At 39.5% G+C, this 18670-nt stretch overlaps 1 protein-coding gene across 5 annotated transcripts; it reads right to left on the bottom strand.

Annotated features, from left to right (window-relative positions):
* Positions 1 to 4707: 4707 nt before the first annotated feature.
* LOC123764719 (uncharacterized) lies at positions 4708 to 17942 on the bottom strand. Of its 5 annotated transcripts, XR_011222320.1 has the most exons (13): positions 17747 to 17938; positions 12308 to 12373; positions 12082 to 12139; positions 11846 to 11905; positions 10284 to 10352; positions 10005 to 10082; positions 7513 to 7561; positions 7300 to 7355; positions 6137 to 6210; positions 5777 to 5851; positions 5426 to 5505; positions 5035 to 5144; positions 4708 to 4870 (listed from the first exon to the last, which is right to left on the bottom strand). XR_011222320.1 is itself a non-coding variant. In XM_069302496.1 (12 exons), the coding sequence occupies exons 9-12, from the start codon at positions 6149 to 6151 to the stop codon at positions 4738 to 4740; spliced, it is 303 nt and encodes a 100-aa protein (XP_069158597.1). In that variant the 5' UTR covers positions 6152 to 6210; positions 7300 to 7355; positions 7513 to 7561; positions 10005 to 10082; positions 10284 to 10352; positions 11846 to 11905; positions 12082 to 12139; positions 12308 to 12373; positions 17747 to 17935; the 3' UTR covers positions 4708 to 4737. The 5 variants fall into 5 exon arrangements, 4 of the variants coding, with proteins under 4 accessions (XP_069158597.1, XP_069158598.1, XP_069158599.1 ...); XM_069302496.1 differs by lacking the exon at positions 5035 to 5144 and having other exon boundaries at positions 17747 to 17935; XM_069302497.1 differs by lacking the exons at positions 5035 to 5144; positions 12308 to 12373 and having other exon boundaries at positions 17747 to 17942.
* Positions 17943 to 18670: the final 728 nt, after the last annotated feature.

Here is an 18670-nt window from a genome sequence, read left to right as displayed (position 1 = left end):
TAGAGTGACAATACTGGGTGGCAGAGAGCGACAATTTTAGGCAGTGGGTGGCAGAGTGACAATAGTGGACGGCTGAGAGCGACAATACTGGGCAGTGGGCGACAGAGCGCGACTACAGTGGACGGCTGAGAACGACTATAGTTGGCGAATCACCAGATGAATACTATGGGCAGGATAATTATTATGCAAAGTTCCATTTCTAGATAAAGCCTAAAAGTACACACAAATACAAGAATACAGTGGAGGAGCCGCGTCTGTATCTCCCCACACAGCTACCAGCCTCTCCCTATATTACCAACCCATTCCTCTCATACCCATCCTACCACCCACCCTCACATTACAAAAACCTTTGGCCATTAACATTCCGAAAGGATTCAAGCCTTAGTCTATATAAAGCTACAGGTCAAAAACTATAGTATCTATAGGTTCACCTAATATCACAGTCTCACAGGATGGTTACCAGTCATGGGATGATTTTAGAACTAATTTACTAGCTGTTGTTGTTGTTGTTGTTGTTGTTGTTATAGATTCAGCTACTCTGAACAAGTTCCAAGTAGCACGGGCTATGGTGAGCCCGTAACTTACCTGGCACAGGAGCGTGGCAAGTAGCACGGGCTATGGTGAGCCCGTAGTGGACTTACCTGGCACAGGAGCGGTGCTGTCCTCTTGTGATATACTAGCAGATTGATTGATTGATAAAGATTAAGCCACCCAAGAGGTGGCACGGGCATGAATAGCCCGTAAGTGGTACATTTTTTTTTGTTCAGTAATTCTTTTCAGTATTCTGAGGTTGCATTTAATCGTCAAGCTGTTATCGCGGGGGAGGATACTGCTTGACAGTCTTCATGAGGGTCTCCAGCTGCTGGACACCTTTTTTGACCAGGAGAGTGGCTGTGTTGATGGCTTCAGGGTGGCCACTGCAAGATTCAGGGACTCTTGAAGCTTTTCTAAGGTCGTTGGTTGCTTCACATTCCAGAAGATAGTGAAGTAATGGTTTTTCTGTGACAGTTTGGCAGAAGATGCACTCTCTCTGTCGGGGTTCACCAATCTCCCAGTTGCATCTGTAACCTAGACGTAGTCTTTATAACCTAACTGTTATTTCCGTGGATTTCTTTGGGATATTTAACCTTTCTAATTTGGTTGCCTGAAGATACTATGTTGCAGAGGGCAAACTTTCAGCTATTCTCTGGTGTAGGTAGGCTTTGTTGAGATGTGAGAATTTTTTGGTGATGATGTTTTTTATGTTCTCTAGGCTGGGTTGAATTGTTTTATGTATCACTGGATGACGAGTTGCCAAGTTAGCAATTTCATCAGCTTTCTCATTTAATGGGATTCTAACATGGGATGGGATCCAGTTTAAGGTTATGTTGAGTCCTTTGCCTTTAGCGACTGCTCCAAGATGAAAAATGGTGGTAATTATTTCCACTGTTTTTGCCCTAGTATTTGAAGTAAAGCTTTTGAGTCTGTGTATGATTGCATTTTGAGTGTTTTGTGCAATCGCATATGCGAATGCCTGTTGTATGGCAAACAGCTCAGTTTGGGTTGATACTAGTCCTCCCAGTCTCCAGTATGCCTGTACGCTGGCCGTGCAAAGAGCAGCGCCAGCACTCATATTCTGTGTCCACCGATCCGTCTGTGAAGATGTGGGTGGCTCCTGCTACTGCAATGCTATACATTTGCTCTTCTATTATGCGCCTTAGGATTGTCGGATCATAGGCAGCCTTTTTCATTAGATTTTCTATTTTGACAGTAGTCTCTTCCCACGGTGCGGAAGGAGTGTAATTTGGGTTTACTAGCCGCACTAGCAACCTTAAATAGTCTTTGTCTACTCTGACTGGGAGGGCTACCCTGTCGTCGGACATGTATTCTAACCTTTGTTGGATGACTCGGCTGGTGCCCCCTCTACGGGCCTCAGCACCATCTGAGGAGTCTTTTAAAATTGGCTCTAACAAGGTGGTCTTTTAATAATTTGCCTTTCCTCCATGCTATCATAGGTTTCTCTGGAAATGAGGGCCATATTGGGTGTTAGTTGTAGGTTTCCCTCAACCAACTCCATATGTCTCATGTCAGAATGTGGTGGTTCAGCATAACCTTTGAAGTATCAGAAGGCACCAAAACTTCCTTCCAACTTAGGCAGGGGGACCCTCCATGGGGGCAAGGATGATACGACACGAGGAGAAATACTGGTAAAAATTCAAAATTCAAATGTTTATTTAGGTAAAGTACATACATACAAGGGGTGATACAAATGTTGATGAATTTATAGAGCAAGTACATACAATGCCTAAAGCCACCATCTTGAGGTTATCTTGAGATGATTTCGGGGCTTTAGTGTCTCCGCGGCCCGGTCCTCGACCAGGCCTCCACCTCCAGGAAGCAGCCCGTGACAGCTGACTAACTCCCAGGTACCTATTTACTGCTAGGTAACAGGGGCATTCAGGGTGAAAGAAACTTTGCCCATTTGTTTCTGCCTCGTGCGGGAATCGAACCCGCGCCACAGAATTACGAGTCCTGCGCGCTATCCACCAGGCTACGAGGCCCCTTACACAAAGCGTTTCGGGCAGGAAAAACACTAAAGACTAAAACTTAATACTAATTGAGATTAAAGTATAAAATGTATTTAGAAAATATAAAAAAAGGGGGGTACATGGCAGAAAAACAGCAAAATACAATTTGGTCGACAAACAGCATTATTTAAAAAAATTGACATGGGTTGACATAGGGGTAAGGTAAGTTACAGGGAGTTAATTAGGTAGTGCTTAGTTTTTATCTTTAACTGGTTGACAGGTACAGTCTTTAACATGTTTGGGAAGATCATTCCACATTCTGGGTCCCTTGATTTGTAGAGCATTTTTAGTTTGATTAAGTCGTACTCTTACGAACTCGAACTCTTACGTACTTTCGGTAACACTTTCGGAAATTGTGAAAAAAATCCCTCCAGAAAAAGGGGCCCCACCTGTTAAAAGCCATGGCACAATTAAATTAGGATGCTACAGAGACCGGGTGAACTATTTATTCTGTAGACAGGTCGCCGGTAAAGTACTAGCTCAAGGTATGTGGACTAAAATAGCACAATAGTCAAGGTGTAACCTAGTATGGTGCTGAGCATTAAAGACAGGGTGAAGAGGCAGATTAATAGGCGTGTCAGCTATTAGTTTTAGACGGTACTAGAAGTGTCAGCTTTCCTGGATGTAGGGGATATAACAAAGTTGGTAAAAGCCTTTGAGCATTCAACTCTAATATAAGACAAACTAGCGTCAAAGATAACAAAATATTTAGCAGAACAAAGGGATTACTAGTGAAAGTAATTATCAAAAGAAGGCACAAAGCCAAATTACCAATGATTACTTCACCCCCAAGTCGTTCAACCAAGACAAATATTAGTTTTAGAGAACTAAGCCATAATTATCAATCAAAATTGCAGCTGGTTTTAGAGCAGCCAGACTAGATACGTTGAAGGCACTTTACACAAGTAGAGGCCAACGCAGACTATTTCCAGAGCTCGTGCACGCAGCAGTGACTAAGAACCCATCAGAGTCGACTTTGATATAGGTCTGGGACAAGGTTCAGAGTTCTACTTGACAAGCCTGGCACTGCTGGCATTGGTTTCATTTCTGACGAACTGACATTTAGTGATCATTACCAAATTTAGAGATGACCAGGAAAATAGCTGCTAACACTATGGATAACTAGTTCAAATCTAGGGATCCCACAGCAATGCTAATACCATTTAAAACACTGGTGCCGTTCGTCTCGAGTACTGCTCGGTACTTTCTTCCCCTTTCAGAGCAGATGTCTGTAGTAGTGAATAAAAGAGCATATACGGCATGCGCACAAAATACCTGTACTTGGGACCACCTCAAAGCTCTCAAAATGTACTCTGGAAAGGGGGGAGTACAGAACACAAAAAGGGATATCAAATAATGTTTACATTAAAGATACTGATGGCCAGGTTCCAAAATGGGACAGTAGAACATAATGGATCAAAATATAAAAAGGAAAAAGTAGAATAGAACCAATGAAGGTGTCAGACACAGCAGAGGGCCACAGGTATTCAATACTCGACCAGCAAGTATTAGAAATACAGAGCCTAGGCTGCGAGAACTACTCCAAAGATCCTCTCCAAGTAAGGTTGGAAGAAAAGTGTCTGCTACCATATGTATTCGGACAATTCTTAGTGATCAAAAGTTCAGACCCAAGTATGTGTACGACACCGACTAGTAACAATACATTACTCAAACAGGATTAAAACTTTCCACCAAGCAGAGACAACCATAGCACTGTTGCTGGTTATTCAAAAGGCAATATGTATCACAGAGGAAGTCAATACAGGAACATTTGTCATCAGAGTGACAAATCATTTCACCACATTTTTACCAAGGACAAGAGCCAGGATATAAAACCAAAACTTTGTATCTTTAATACAAGAACATTCTACTTGTGCACAACCTTAAATCTTATCAAAATGACAAAGTACCTTATACCATACACAAGGAAAGTGGATGAAACCGTCAGGATAAAGCACCAAGCCATTATGACTATAGCACTGGGTCAGGATAAGGATACACATGGAACAGCATTTTCCAGATATTACAAGGACAAAACCAACAAATTTCAATATATATGCATTATAAACCTACAGTATAAATTATTTAAGATTAATCAGTAATTATTAATTACAATAAACTCAGGATATTTAAAACAAAATATTATGCAGTACTTTATTAAACCTTGAAGTCACACTGAAAGGTTAAAGTAATAATCGGGATGGAATGAAGAAATGTCGAACCACCTGGGCCATTGGGGATCAAACCAACCACGCAAGAGCTGCTGCCAAACCAAGCCACAAAACTCCTGCTGCTGCCATGCACTGTAGATAAAAAATTTTTTAAATTAAATGGCTTACATCAATATCAGACAGTGACATTTTTCCATTTAATATCAGATGCAGAAAAATCAGCAGTGTAAACTAAGTCCTGCCAAATTTGTCATCATTTAAAACATTAATAGGGAGGAAAGGTTGGAATTATTCACCATTTGACAACTCCTGACTTAAAATACTTGAACAGTGATCCGAACACTGCAGTTCATACTAAATCCGGCAGCATAACTTTGTAATACTTCAACGGTGGTTTCATTCAAACCTAAAATATTTTTAAAATGTGTTTATGGCCAAACAGATATGTCCTACAGTATTAACACTGGAATAATCAATGATATTCTACAGCCTTTTATTTAATAATTTGGGCAACTATCCAACAATAACAATGCTCATACCTGCAGCAACTAATTCACCTAGCAAGGAACCTGTAAGAACCTACTGGTGCTAGGTACCATGACTGAGGACCACTGTATAGCAATGTGAAATGTCAATAACACTAATTTTGAAGTAAAAAATTCAGCTGTCACACTAAAATCAACTTACCAAAAGCATTGCCATCTTGTTGAGAAATGTTTCAATTCTTCCAAACCAAGCCACAAAACTTCTGCTGCTGCTGTCATGCCCTGTATAGATAAAAAATTTTTTTTAATTAAATGGCTTACATCAATATCAGACTGACATTTTTCCATTTAATATCAGATGCAGAAAAATCAGCAGTGTAAACTAAGTCCTGCCAAATTTGTCATCATTTAAAACATTAATAGGGAGGAGAGGTTGGGATTATTCACCATTTGACAACTCCTGACTTAAAATACTTCTTCAATCCTGACTTAAAATGCCAATAGCACTAATTTTGAAGTAAAAAAATCAGCCGTCACACTAAAATCAACTTACCAAAAGCAATGCCATCTTGAGAAATTTTTTAAATTCTGCCAAACCAAGCCACAAAACTCCTGCTGCTGCCATGCACTGTATAGATAAAAAATAAATAAATAAATGAAATGGCTTGCATCAATATCAGACAGTGACATTTTTCCATTTAATATCAGATGCAGAAAAATCAGCAGTGTAAACTAAGTCCCGCCAAATTTGTCATCATTTAAAACATTAATAAGGAGGAGAGGTTGGAATTATTCACCATTTGATAACTCCTGACTTAAAATACTTCTTCAATCCTGACAACTCCAGACTTAAAATGCCAATAACACTAATTTTGAAATAAAAAATTCAGCTGTCACACTAAAATCAACTTACCAAAAGCATTGCCATCTTGTTGAGAAATGTTTAAATTCTTCCAAACCAAGCCACAAAACTCCTGCTGCCATGCCCTGTATAGATAAAAAAAATTTTTTTAAATGAAATGGCTTACATCAATATCAGACAGTGACATTTTTCCATTTAATATCAGATGCAGAAAAATCAGCAGTGTAAACTAAGTCCCGCCAAATTTGTCATCATTTAAAACATTAATAGGGAGGAGAGGTTGGAATTATTCACCATTTGATAACTCCTGACTTAAAATACCTCTATATATAACATGTGTGTATAGTGTAATAACTGCAACTCTAGCATGTTGAGAGGAGAATTTTGGCGAGGGAGGTGGTGTCGTACTCGTAGCACCGTCTGTGTAACTTGTCATGCAGTGCATGGTGACCACTGCTGTTTGGACAATACCAGCTTAGTTGTATAGTTATGGTGAATAAAACGTGTAGATACTTGTACATGTGTAAATAGTGCAATAAAAACAACAATAGTATGGTGGGAGGAGGAATTTTGGCAAGTAAGGTGATGAGAGGGAGGGCTGGCCGAGTGTGGCAGCTCATGTTTTTTGGGCTTGCTAACTTAATGGTTCATTATGGTGAACACTTATGTAGATAGGCATATACAATGTAAATAGTGTAATACAGCAGACATCGATTGATCATAGAACACGTCACCTATATGAGCCCCATAATTTTGAATAGAGCAGTGTTCCACATTTTGAACTATATAAATTCCACAAATTTCACACTAATAAGAATTGTGAAATGCCAGGTGATAGCAATACATTCCAGAAAAAATGGATTAAACCATATATGACAAATGATTAGTAAAAACCTATTGACCACCACCTTGGGTTACAAGTATCAACATTTGCATGGAGGGAACTATGAGACTATAGTATAAAAAAATGAAATACTTTTTTAAAAAATGTTACACTATACATGTATACTTCAGTGCATGTACATAAACTATCAATGAAATGTCTAGAATATAAAGGCAGAGTTCTCACACCAAGGCAGTAATGCCTCAACACCCCCCCCCTCATTGCCAAATGCAATTTACAAAATTGAAGCAGTTTTTTTTTCCATTTAATCTGACAAACATACGATATGGCTAAAAGTAGAAAAAACTTATAATACTGGTAATAAACTTACATTTTAATCCCTCATGGACACCCAAACTTCAATGTTAAATTGCAGTTCAATGGAATCTGAAATCCATAAAACATTTGTACAAAAGAATAAACAAACATTCAGCTCATTAAAACTGTCTTCAGTAAAAAGCTTTCATCATTGTGTCAGCCCCGAAAGATATAAACATCATGAACAACTGTATAAAACAGCCAATATGCATACTTGATGACTTACCTCATCATTTATACATCATGGTTATCTGGACTGGTCAGCATACAGCAAACTGAAATATAAATATCCATTGTATATATAGCCCATATATTTATATACAAATTTTAAAGTAAAAGTACAGTACTTTAGTATGAAACTTTCGTCATGCCACATCAGCCCCGAAAGATAATTCTTCATAAGAAAACAGCAATTCAAAGTTTGATGAAAAGAAAAAAATGGTAAAATAAATCTGGTACTTTAGCAGTATGTACTTTTCTTATAATACAAGTAACCTGGAGAAAACACCAACGAATCAGGTAAAAGGCAACTTTACCCTACAACCTCCTGACTTCATTCTTTTCTCAAAGCTGAATGCTTCTACCCAAAGACTGGGAAAATTGCTACAACTAGTGTCAAATAATTTTAATTGTCAAATACACCAGTTACCTTACACTTTATTGGTGTCTCACACTGGTGTGATACACCAGCGATACAAAGATGCGAGAAACAACTACACGGCAGTGAGGAGAGAGGCAGAAAGAAATTTTGAAAAAGGGATTGCGGATAAATGTAAAACAGAACCAGGTCTATTCTATAAATTCATAAACAACAAATTGCAGGTAAAGGATAATATTCAGAGGTTGAAAATGGGAAATAGATTCACGGAAGATGAAAAGGAAATGTGTGAAACACTAAACGAAAAGTTCCAAAGTGTGTTTGTACAAAATGAAATCTTCAGGGAACCAGATACAATAAGAATTCCAGAGAACAACATAGAACACATAGAGGTGTCTAGAGACGAAGTGGAAAAAATGCTCAAGGAGCTCGGTAAGAACAAAGCAGCTGGCCCAGATGGCGTTTCACCATGGGTTCTGAGAGAATGTGCATCTGAGCTCAGCATTCCACTTCACCTGATCTTTCAGGCATCCCTGTGTACAGGAATCGTAGCAGACGGGTGGAAACAGGCTAACATAGTTCCAATCTACAAAAGTGGCAGCAGGGAAGACCCCCTCAATTATAGACCTGTATCATTGACAAGTGTAATAGTGAAAGTATTGGAAAAACTAATCAAAACTAAATGGGTAGAACACCTAGAGAGAAATGATATAATATCAGACAGACAGTATGGTTTTCAATCTGGAAGATCCTGTGTATCGAATTTACTCAGTTTCTATGATCGAGCCACAGAGATATTACAGGAAAGAGATGGTTGGGTTGACTGCATCTATCTGGACCTAAAAAAGGCTTTCGACAGAGTTCCACATAAGAGGTTGTTCTGGAAACTGGAAAATATTGGAGGGGTGACAGGTAAGCTTCTATCATGGATGAAAAATTTTCTGACTGATAGAAAAATGAGGGCAGTAATCAGAGGCAATGAATCAGAATGGAGAAATGTCACAAGTGGAGTACCACAGGGTTCAGTTCTTGCACCAGTGATGTTTATTGTGTACATAAATGATCTACCAGTTGGTATACAGAATTATATGAACATGTTTGCTGATGATGCTAAGATAATAGGAAGGATAAGAAATTTAGATGACTGTCATGCCCTTCAAGAAGACCTGGACAAAATAAGTATATGGAGCACCACTTGGCAAATGGAATTTAATGTTAATAAATGTCATGTTATGGAATGTGGAATAGGAGAACATACACCCCACACAACCTATATATTATGTGAGAAATCTTTAAAGAATTCTGATAAAGAAAGAGATCTAGGAGTGGTTCTAGATAGAAAACTATCACCTGAGGACCACATAAAGAATATTGTGCAAGGAGCCTATGCTATGCTTTCTAACTTCAGAATTGCATTTAAATACATGGATGGCGATATACTAAAGAAATTGTTCATGACTTTTGTTAGGCCAAAGCTAGAATATGCAGCTGTTGTGTGGTGCCCATATCTTAAGAAGCACATCAACAAACTGGAAAAGGTGCAAAGACATGCTACTAAGTGGCTCCCAGAACTGAAGGGCAAGAGCTACGAGGAGAGGTTAGAAGCATTAAATATGCCAAAACTAGAAGATAGAAGAAAAAGAGGTGATATGATCACTACATACAAAATAGTTACAGGAATTGATAAAATCGACAGGGAAGACTTCCTGAGACCTGGAATTTCAAGAACAAGAGGTCATAGATTTAAACTAGCTAAACACAGATGCCGAAGAAATATAAGAAAATTCACCTTCGCAAATAGAGTGGTAGACGGTTGGAACAAGTTAAGTGAGAAGGTGGTGGAGGCCAAGACCGTCAGTAGTTTCAAAGCGTTATATGACAAAGAGTGCTGGGAAGACGGGACACCACGAGCGTAGCTCTCATCCTGTAACTACACTTAGGTAATTACACTTAGGTAATTACTTTACAATTTCACTTGGCCAAAGAGAATTGGTAAGCTGGCAAAACTTGCGTACCAAAATATAGCAACTCCACATTGATTATATATATGTTTTATTTTAATAAAGGTAGATAATTTTAATGAAATAAATTGAACAATTACATTAACTTAAAACGCTTACCAAAAGCAATGCACCCAAGTGTAGAAGAAATGCTTCACGTCTGCCACACATGAAGCCACAGCATCCAACATATTCATTCTGAAAAATGTAAATACTTTTACAGTACACTATATTAAAAGTATGTATCAATAGCAAGCTGACCTTTTAAGTTATCAGAAGCATAAAATCAGCAGTATAAACTAAGTCCCGCCAAATTTGTCATCATAAAGGATTAGGGATATTCAGAGAACTAGCCAGTAGTTTGTTTTTAACAATTACACTAGCTTAAAAACCACTTACCAAAAGCAATGCAATCTCTTGTAGAAATGCTTCATCTCTGCCAAATGAAGCCACAGCACCAACCGTGCACTGAAAAATGTAAACATGGTAAATTATATTCAAAGAATTTATCAATATCAAGCTGACATTTTTAAATCATATCAGAAGCATAAAATCAGCAGTTTAAATTAAGTCCCGCCAAATTTGTCATCATTGAAAAATAACTAGCTTATGGATATAACAAGGCTAGGCAATTTAACCATGTGGTCGTTTATAAACCAGCTGCATATTTTAATTATCATTACCGGGTTTTATATCAGTAATGTAGATAAATTTCAGAAATAACAGACTTGAAAAGGGGGGGGGGGGAAGAAGTCTGGTGATGAGGGTGGGTTCCTTGTGGAGGGTGCAGGGAAGTTGTGCAAGAAACTATACATAGTGTATCATTGTGTTAGCAATTAAATTCCTTGCAGGTGTATATGCATATAATGTCCAAAAGCCTGGCGAGATGTTTTGCATCAAAGCCTTAAGTTAACGTGAACGAGCACCAATTTGCATGCCACAACCTAATGTGTATAGTCTTTCAGTTTTCAACATCAATTTTCATGTTACGTCAGTCGTTTTGGTATGAATTTTTTTGCAATCTAAATGCACAAATTTTAAAACTAGTCCCATAATAATAGCACAATAAATAAATTTTAACAAATATTTTAAAATTTAGACCCAAAAAAGCATTTATAATCTTCCAAGTGTTCAGACATCAAGTTTCGCGTTACATCTTTAATTTTGATATCAAATTGTGCGCACTCTAAAGGTGCTTACAGTATTTTGAAACTATCCCGAGGTCGATTGGATAAAAAATGAATTTTATACAAATCTTTTTGTAATGGACACAAGTGCTGTCCACCGCCAGGCCTCGAGAAAAAAAATGGACGTGATCGGTGTCCAAAGCGAGCAATAATGTTAAATACAGTAATGAATACTGTACAGTCAATGCAAGTAGCACATGATTTAAGGTGTTAATGGTTTAACAAGCAATAAGTATATTTGTGTAGGTGAACAGAGCTGTGAATAAGTACAGTAGAATGGTTAGACATGCCTAATACTAGTCGCTAGTTAAAACTTAAAAGAATATTATATGCCTAGCAAGGGGATATCAACCCTATTTGACATTAAGTTATGCCAAATTAGTTAATGATCTTATTCATAGAAATCAAAAATTTTTACAAATAATTCTTAAAATGTTAATCCAACCCAAGGTTTTTTTTCCACAGTAATGCAGCATTCCACAAAATTTGTAGAAACGGCTACTTAATTATGTAAATATTAATAAATGCAAACCCATCTAAACTCCTTTTTTGTTAGTACCAATAAGTGTCAAACTCCATTTTGGGTTTTCACATGAACAGGAAATACAACAAGTGGATTCTTTGAATCCCAAACATAGCAAGTACTGTATACATTTTTAGCTACTTTAGAAAAAAGCTAAATGTTTATTTTAAAGATTTCAGCAAGACACTTGTCAGCTCCGAAAGAAATTTTTTTCAAAAAGTAAAAACTTCACATTCATACTTAAGACCTACCAAATGACAACTTCAGCAGTAATCCAGGCATCTGGCTAGTCTTCCATTTCGCTCGGTAATCTGAAAAGCAGATACGTCTTAAATTTATTTTGGCTTATGTCTATAAATACTACATATTTTCATTCTTCAGTGTTAAACTTTCATCAACCCACATCAGCCCCGAAAGATAAGATAATCATAAGCAAAACGAGTTGCACATGCAAAATACTGGGTAAAGTTACATTGAAGGACCTTACCTGTGATGACCCAAATGGAGAACAAATTCATCCATGACCTAGGATGAACTTTTCATATCTGAAATATAAACAAATACAGATATTAACAGAAGGTATCAGCACAATTGTTACACGTGTGTTTACAGAAGGGTTTCAGCAAGAGTATTCTTCATTGTATATCAGTCCCGAAAGATAAAACATCATGGCAAGATCACAAATAAGAAAATGAAGATGTGTAGCACCTTACCTATCATGCCTCAAAATGATTTCCTTGGTGCCATCAATTCACCATCCAAGAAGCAACATGGATAATCTGCAACACATTAAATTTGAATTTAATGGACATCCTTTCAAGATTCAAGGAGCAGCATTAGTATAAAATAAAACTAATATTAAATTTCACTGGTGTGCATGCCTAAAGCTGGAGTACACACTTATACTTGTCATGATTAAGGTGAGAATGTACTGTACTTGCATTATTAATTTAATTTAGAAAACGTTAAACTAGATCGGTTTGATCAAATGCATTAAAATTGTAGCCAGAGGCAGTCATATTGCATTAGATGGAGGGTGTAATAACTAGCAGTATACCTCCTTTTCTATACAACCCATTCCATGAGGAATGGAGGAGGTACAGTATAGAGATTGTATTGGAAAACAATCTTGCCACTAAATTCTTACCTCCTTTTAACATTCCCATATTGAGACACGACATGCCATCTACCTTCTTGCCCTTCCGAAAGAGGGCATTTTTGTCAAGACTTCAATTTCAATTTATTACTTTAATAGCACTTCCCACTGTCCTATAAACTTTGTGCATTTTTGATTTGTATATAGTACACTGAACAATGTACAAGTTCATTTCAATAGTATGAAAATGCATATTATATACTGTATATACAAATTTGCTTCCTGGATGCTATTTAACAAAAATTCCAAAATATTTATGTGCCACAGGGTTGTTAGCTATGTTGGTTATGTGTGCAGCTAAGAGGTTAATTGCTTAAGGCTCTGGCAGGTGCAAGCCCCAAATACCAGATTGGACAGTTATGATAGAGCACCTTTATGAAGATATCATAGTACAGTATATTTATTAACAAAGAACCTTGTTAAAAATGTGTTTTGTGGTGGGAAAGGCAGCCTGTTACTAGTGAAATCTCAATTCAACAAACCTATTTGGCAAATCAGTTGGAAAACCACTTTCTATGTCAATTTACTCAGATTCCCTGAACAAAAAATTTGCCGAATCAGGGGATGTGTGGAAGCACCATTACAAGATAGTTGGGACCTTTGGAAAGCCATGAGCATATTTAACACCAAATTCTATACCTGGTTGATGGGGGGTCTGAGAGTTGTTCTACTCAAGCCCAGCCCGAGGCCAGGTTTGACTCCTTGAGTTTGGTTCACTAGGCTGTTGCTTGGAGCAGCCTGTAGGAACACATACCCACCACAGCCCAGTTGCTCTGGCACTCCTTGGAGGAAGCAATCTAGTTTCCTCTTGAAGATGTCCACTGTTGTGCCAGCAATATTTCTTATGCTCGCTGGTAGAGTGAACAACTGTGGACCTCTGATGTTTATACAGTGTTCTCTGATTGTGCCTATGGCACCTCTGCTCTTCACTGGTTCAATTCTGAATTTTCTTCCATATCGTTCACTCCAGTACGTTGCTATTTTACTGTGTAGATTTGGGACCTAGGGCCAGATTCACAAAAGCACTTACAAACCTGTACATCTTTTCTCAATCTTTGGTGGCTGTTTCCAATTATTAAACAGTTAACGAGCTCAAGCACCAGGAGGCTGTTTATAACAATAATAGTTGAATGGAAGTTTTCATGCTTGTAAACCGTTTAATAAATGTAACCAAAGCCGTCGAAGATTGAGGAAAGATGTACACATTCGTAAGTGCTTGCGCAAGTGCTTTCGTGAATCTGGCCCCTGGCCCTCCAGTATTTTTCTTGTGTATATTATTTGGTATCTCTCTCGTCTCCTCTCTAGGGAGTACATTTGGAGGGCTTTGAAACAATCCCAATAATTTAGGCGCTTTATCTCGTCTGTGTGCCGTACATGTTATCTGTATTCCCTCTATTTCAATCTCCTGATCTGAAGGGGAAAGCGAGTACCAAGCAATACTCAAGACAGGACAGCACAAGTGATTTGATGAGTACAACCATGTGATGGGATCTCTGGATTTGAAGGTCCTCGTAATCCATCCTATCTATTTTCTGGCCGACGCAATATTTCCTTGGGTTATGTTCCTTAAACATTAGGTCGTCGGACATCATTATTCCCAAATCCTCGATATGCTGTTTTCCTATTATGGGCAGATTCGATTGCGTTTTGTACCCTGAATTATGTTTCAGATCCTCATTTTTGCCGTATCTGAGTAACTAGAATTTTACTTAAACAATTATTTTCTGCTGCCCAGTAGAAAACATTGTTAATATCTGTTTATAGTGTTTCAATGTCTTCTGCAGAGGTAATTTTCATGTTGATTTTTGTATCATCTGCAATTGATGACACGAAGCTGTGACTTATTTTTGTCTATATCTGCTGAGAATAAGGAACAGCAGTGGTGCAAGGCCCATACCTTGAGGTACAGGACTTGACTGCACTCGGACTATTTTATTTGACTGACGTTACCCTTTATGTTCTGTTCACAGGATATTGAGTATCCAGCGTCCCACTTTACCAGTTATACCCATTGACCTCATTTTGTGTGCTATCACTCAATGGTCATATTTGTCGAATGCCTTTGCAAAGTGTGTATACAACATCTACATTCTGTTTTTCTCTTAATGCCTCGGTGATTTTGTTGTAATGGTCAAGTAGCTGTGAGAGGCATGATCTTCCCGTTCTGAATCCATGTTGGCATGGATTGTGGAAGACATTGATTTCCATGAATCTAGTGACCTGACTTGATCACTCAAATATTAAGTGGGACGTTAGTGCAACTGGTCTATAATTCTTTGCCAATGCTTTACTCCCTCCCTTGTGTAGAGGGGGCTATGTCTGTATGGTTCTTTTTAATGCCCAGTTGTGTTTTGTTAATATGCCCTCCCCCCCCTTTTCCATTGAATGAATTTCAAAGCTTGGGATAACAAAATATCCTAGGCGTATGTTAAGTGTTTTTACAGAACTGTTCTTTGTTGTCCTTCATATGACATGTTATATTATAATTTCACTTAATATTTTTGTTGGGTGAATGGCAACAATAGCTCCTACCACATTTTACAGATTTTTGTAGATTGGCACAACTTTACAAGAAATAGTAAGAGGCCTTGGGAAAGCTATGAAGCACAACGCCAATTAATATGGTTATTTTAATGTCTAGATTCCCTGTACTTTTACACAATTCCCTGTACACTAATATGGGTCCTTTATCTTTAGTAAAATTTAAAGTCTAGTGACCAGGAAAATATGCAAGATGGTCAAATCTCTAGACAGGTTCTCTTGGTATTTGTCCATCATGCAAGCCTGGCTCCAGGCCAGACTTATGGAGTACAACTCCCGAAACCCTCTAGGGATGCTCCAGGTATGGCAGGTTGAAAGTAAAATTTAACCGAAATCAGCCCAGAGGTAACTCTTAGTATGACACCAATCACACCTGTTATGGTTTGTAGATAGATTCAACCTTACAAAAAATAGTTGTAGCCTTGGGAAAGCTATTGAGGATTTCTTTTATAAAGTCTATTTCGATTTAAATCTTTCAATTATAAATTCTAGGGTTTGTTTTATTTTGAACTGGCAAAGTTTTTGTTGCCAAGTAATAAATGAGGCGAGAAATTAGCTAGATTAAATTTTTGGGACACATTGTAGTGGTCTTATTATAGGCCAAAATGAAAATATAGGCAGAAATAAAACAAATTGACTCGCATGAAAATTCATCCTGGAGGCATATCTAGTAGCAATGAATACTTCACTGCAACAAATTGGGATGGGATGCTCCAGGACGCAGGTTCGAATCCCCTTCACGGCCCTTGTGGATTTGTTCATTTAAATTGGGATGGTCCCATATTGTGTGTCAAATCTAAGTTGTACTATACAGTATGTCAAGCTGGTATATAGGTCCTACCGATGTCTAACTACCAACCTTCCACAGGACGCAACTCCACACCAGTTAACTCCCAAGTACTTATTGCTAGGTGAACAGACTTTAGGCTAGAAAATGTGCCCAACATTTTAGTCCCAACTGTACCACCGTAAAAGTAGTCCAGCAAGCAACAGAGGACTAACCATCCTTTTCAGTTGAATTGTTGTTACAAGGTCATTAAAAAAAACTATCTTCAGCCCCAAACACCAGGGTCAAAGAGCTTCAGGAGCAGCTACAATTAATTGCTAACCTGTAACCACTCGCCCATCGTTACAAAAGGTTATAAAACCTTTCTGCCAGCTGCATTTATTAAACAAATTTTCCTTGCACTATTAAGAGTCTGGTATTTTACACTAGTCTCATTTTACAGATAGGTTAGTAGAATCTACATTTCTACTATTTCCAGCCACCGCTACAATTAACTATTCTAACATTTCCTAATAACTTATGTGGGCCCCTATTCCATTTTAGTTACTACTGTACTTAGTACTGCACGTACCATAGTTTCACAACTATACACTGAAGCACTATATCTGTACTATAACAGGATATATATATACAAGTAATTGTATTAAAAAACACCTTAAAAACTACCTTGCATATTAATTATTTAAGGTTTTGCAAGACTTCTCACTACACTTTAAAGTTAATGATAACAATCACCAGGAAATGTGTGAAGACCATAATGCCCCGATGGTCAACACCACCAGGGTTTCAGAAGTCGTCACTTGCTATACCTCCATCGATATACAGCAGTGATGAACACACAGCTGTGGTAAGCTTAGGAGGCAAAGTATACTAGAATACTATTTTTGTATTAAGAGAAATGTCGAGCTCGCAATTGTCAAAACCATAATTCTCTCGGGCAAGGGGTAGTGATTACTTACAAAGCAATTTAACGGTACTGCAAACTGATGCCCCAATACAGGTCACTTCATAATGGAAGTCAAGTATTAACATTTGCAACCCAAAGCAAAAAATATTCTACTATATTCTATATTCTATTCAAAATTAATTTTTTTTTAAATTAATATACTTTGCTAACCTAATTTTAGAACCTAGCTATGCTGAACATTCAACATTGTTGAATTATAATGATTATATGATGCTAAAAGTTGGAATTTTTAGAATTTTTAAAGTATTTAAAATACAAATTATGAAATTATTGCGAAACCTGGTGGGAAATGCCTAATAATGCCGAGTAGGGTAGACGGCATGGAGCACCAGACCCCACCACCATACTGCGGGAACACTGCTGCACATTTTCCAAGATACAATTTATTAAGTCCCTGCAGGATGTGCCAGATCCTCTGGGATGCGAATGGGCTTGCGGGCCGCTACAAGCAACAGCCCGACTTATCAAGTATGTCTCAGGAGAGCCCCCACGAGGCCTCACGGACACGACACAAACGAAGTTTGAAATTAAAACCTCCAAAGAGTGTAGGCGAGCGGCCAGCTACCGCCACCATAACCAGGCAAGATATATACGGCCATGACGCGCTCACCAATGTCTCAACACTAAGACGCCATGTGACCACGACCCAACCAACACAGCTGCCTTAACCAATAACACAACTCAAGGCCTGTATTACATACCCGAGACTGTAGCGGTGAGGACGATGGTGGTGGAACATGACGGAGAGGAGAGAGGAGCCACGTGCGGCCCTCAGGAGGCGCCATGGTGCAGGAGCGAGGTGCGGGGCGTCCACCCTGAAGGCTGGTCCCTGGCGGAAAGAATGGCCGCGCCGCCCACCTCTGCCACGTCTCCTCCCACTGCTGCCGCATCTCCTTGCACCCGCCGCCCACCTCTGCCACGTCTCCTCCCACTGCTGCCGCATCTCCTTGCACCCGCCGCCCACCTGCCACGTCTCTTCCCACCCTCCACCACTGTTGCCGCATCTCCTTGCACCCGCCGCCCACCAGTGCCACGTCTCTTCCCACCCGCCACCACTGTTGCCGTATCTCCTTGCACCCGCCGCCCACCAGTGCCACGTCTCTTCTCACCCGCCACCACTGTTGCCGCATCTCCTTGCACCCGCCGCCCACCAGTGCCACGTCTCCTCCCACCCGCCACCACTGTTGCCGCATCTCCTTGCAACCGCCGCCCACCAGTGCCACGTCTCCTCCCACCCGCCACCACTGTTGCCGCATCTCCTTGCACCCGCCGCCCACCGCTGCCACGTCTCCTCCCACCCGCCACCACTGTTGCCGCATTAACCTTGCACCCACCGTTGCCACGTCTCTTCCCACCCGCCGCCCACTGTTGCCGCATCTCCTTGCACCCGTCGCCCACCACTGCCACGTCTCCTTGCACCCGCCACCCACCCGTGCCACGTCTCTGTGCACCCGCCACCCACCAGTGCCACGTCTCCGTGCACCCACCACCCACCAGTGCCACGTCTCCTCTCACCCGCCACCCACTGTTGCCACATCTCCTTGCACCCGCCACCCACCGCTGCCACGTCTCCTCCCACCCGCCACCCACTGTTGCCACATCTCCTTGCACCCGCCGCCCACCTC

Source organism: Procambarus clarkii, chromosome 48 (genome assembly GCF_040958095.1).
Source record: "Procambarus clarkii isolate CNS0578487 chromosome 48, FALCON_Pclarkii_2.0, whole genome shotgun sequence".
NCBI lineage: Eukaryota > Metazoa > Arthropoda > Malacostraca > Decapoda > Cambaridae > Procambarus > Procambarus clarkii.
Note: the sequence above shows the minus strand (reverse complement) of the source record. Positions and strands in the feature narration are given on the sequence as shown.

Excerpts from the sequence above, each read along its gene's own strand:
- LOC123764719 (XM_069302497.1), bottom strand. Across the intron at positions 5,506-5,776 it reads TCAAGATGGCATTGCTTTTG|GGCATGACAGCAGCAGCAGA; the intron begins GTAAGTTGATTT and ends TTATCTATACAG. Across the intron at positions 4,871-5,425 it reads ACAAGATGGCAATGCTTTTG|TGCATGGCAGCAGCAGGAGT; the intron begins GTAAGTTGATTT and ends TTTTATCTACAG.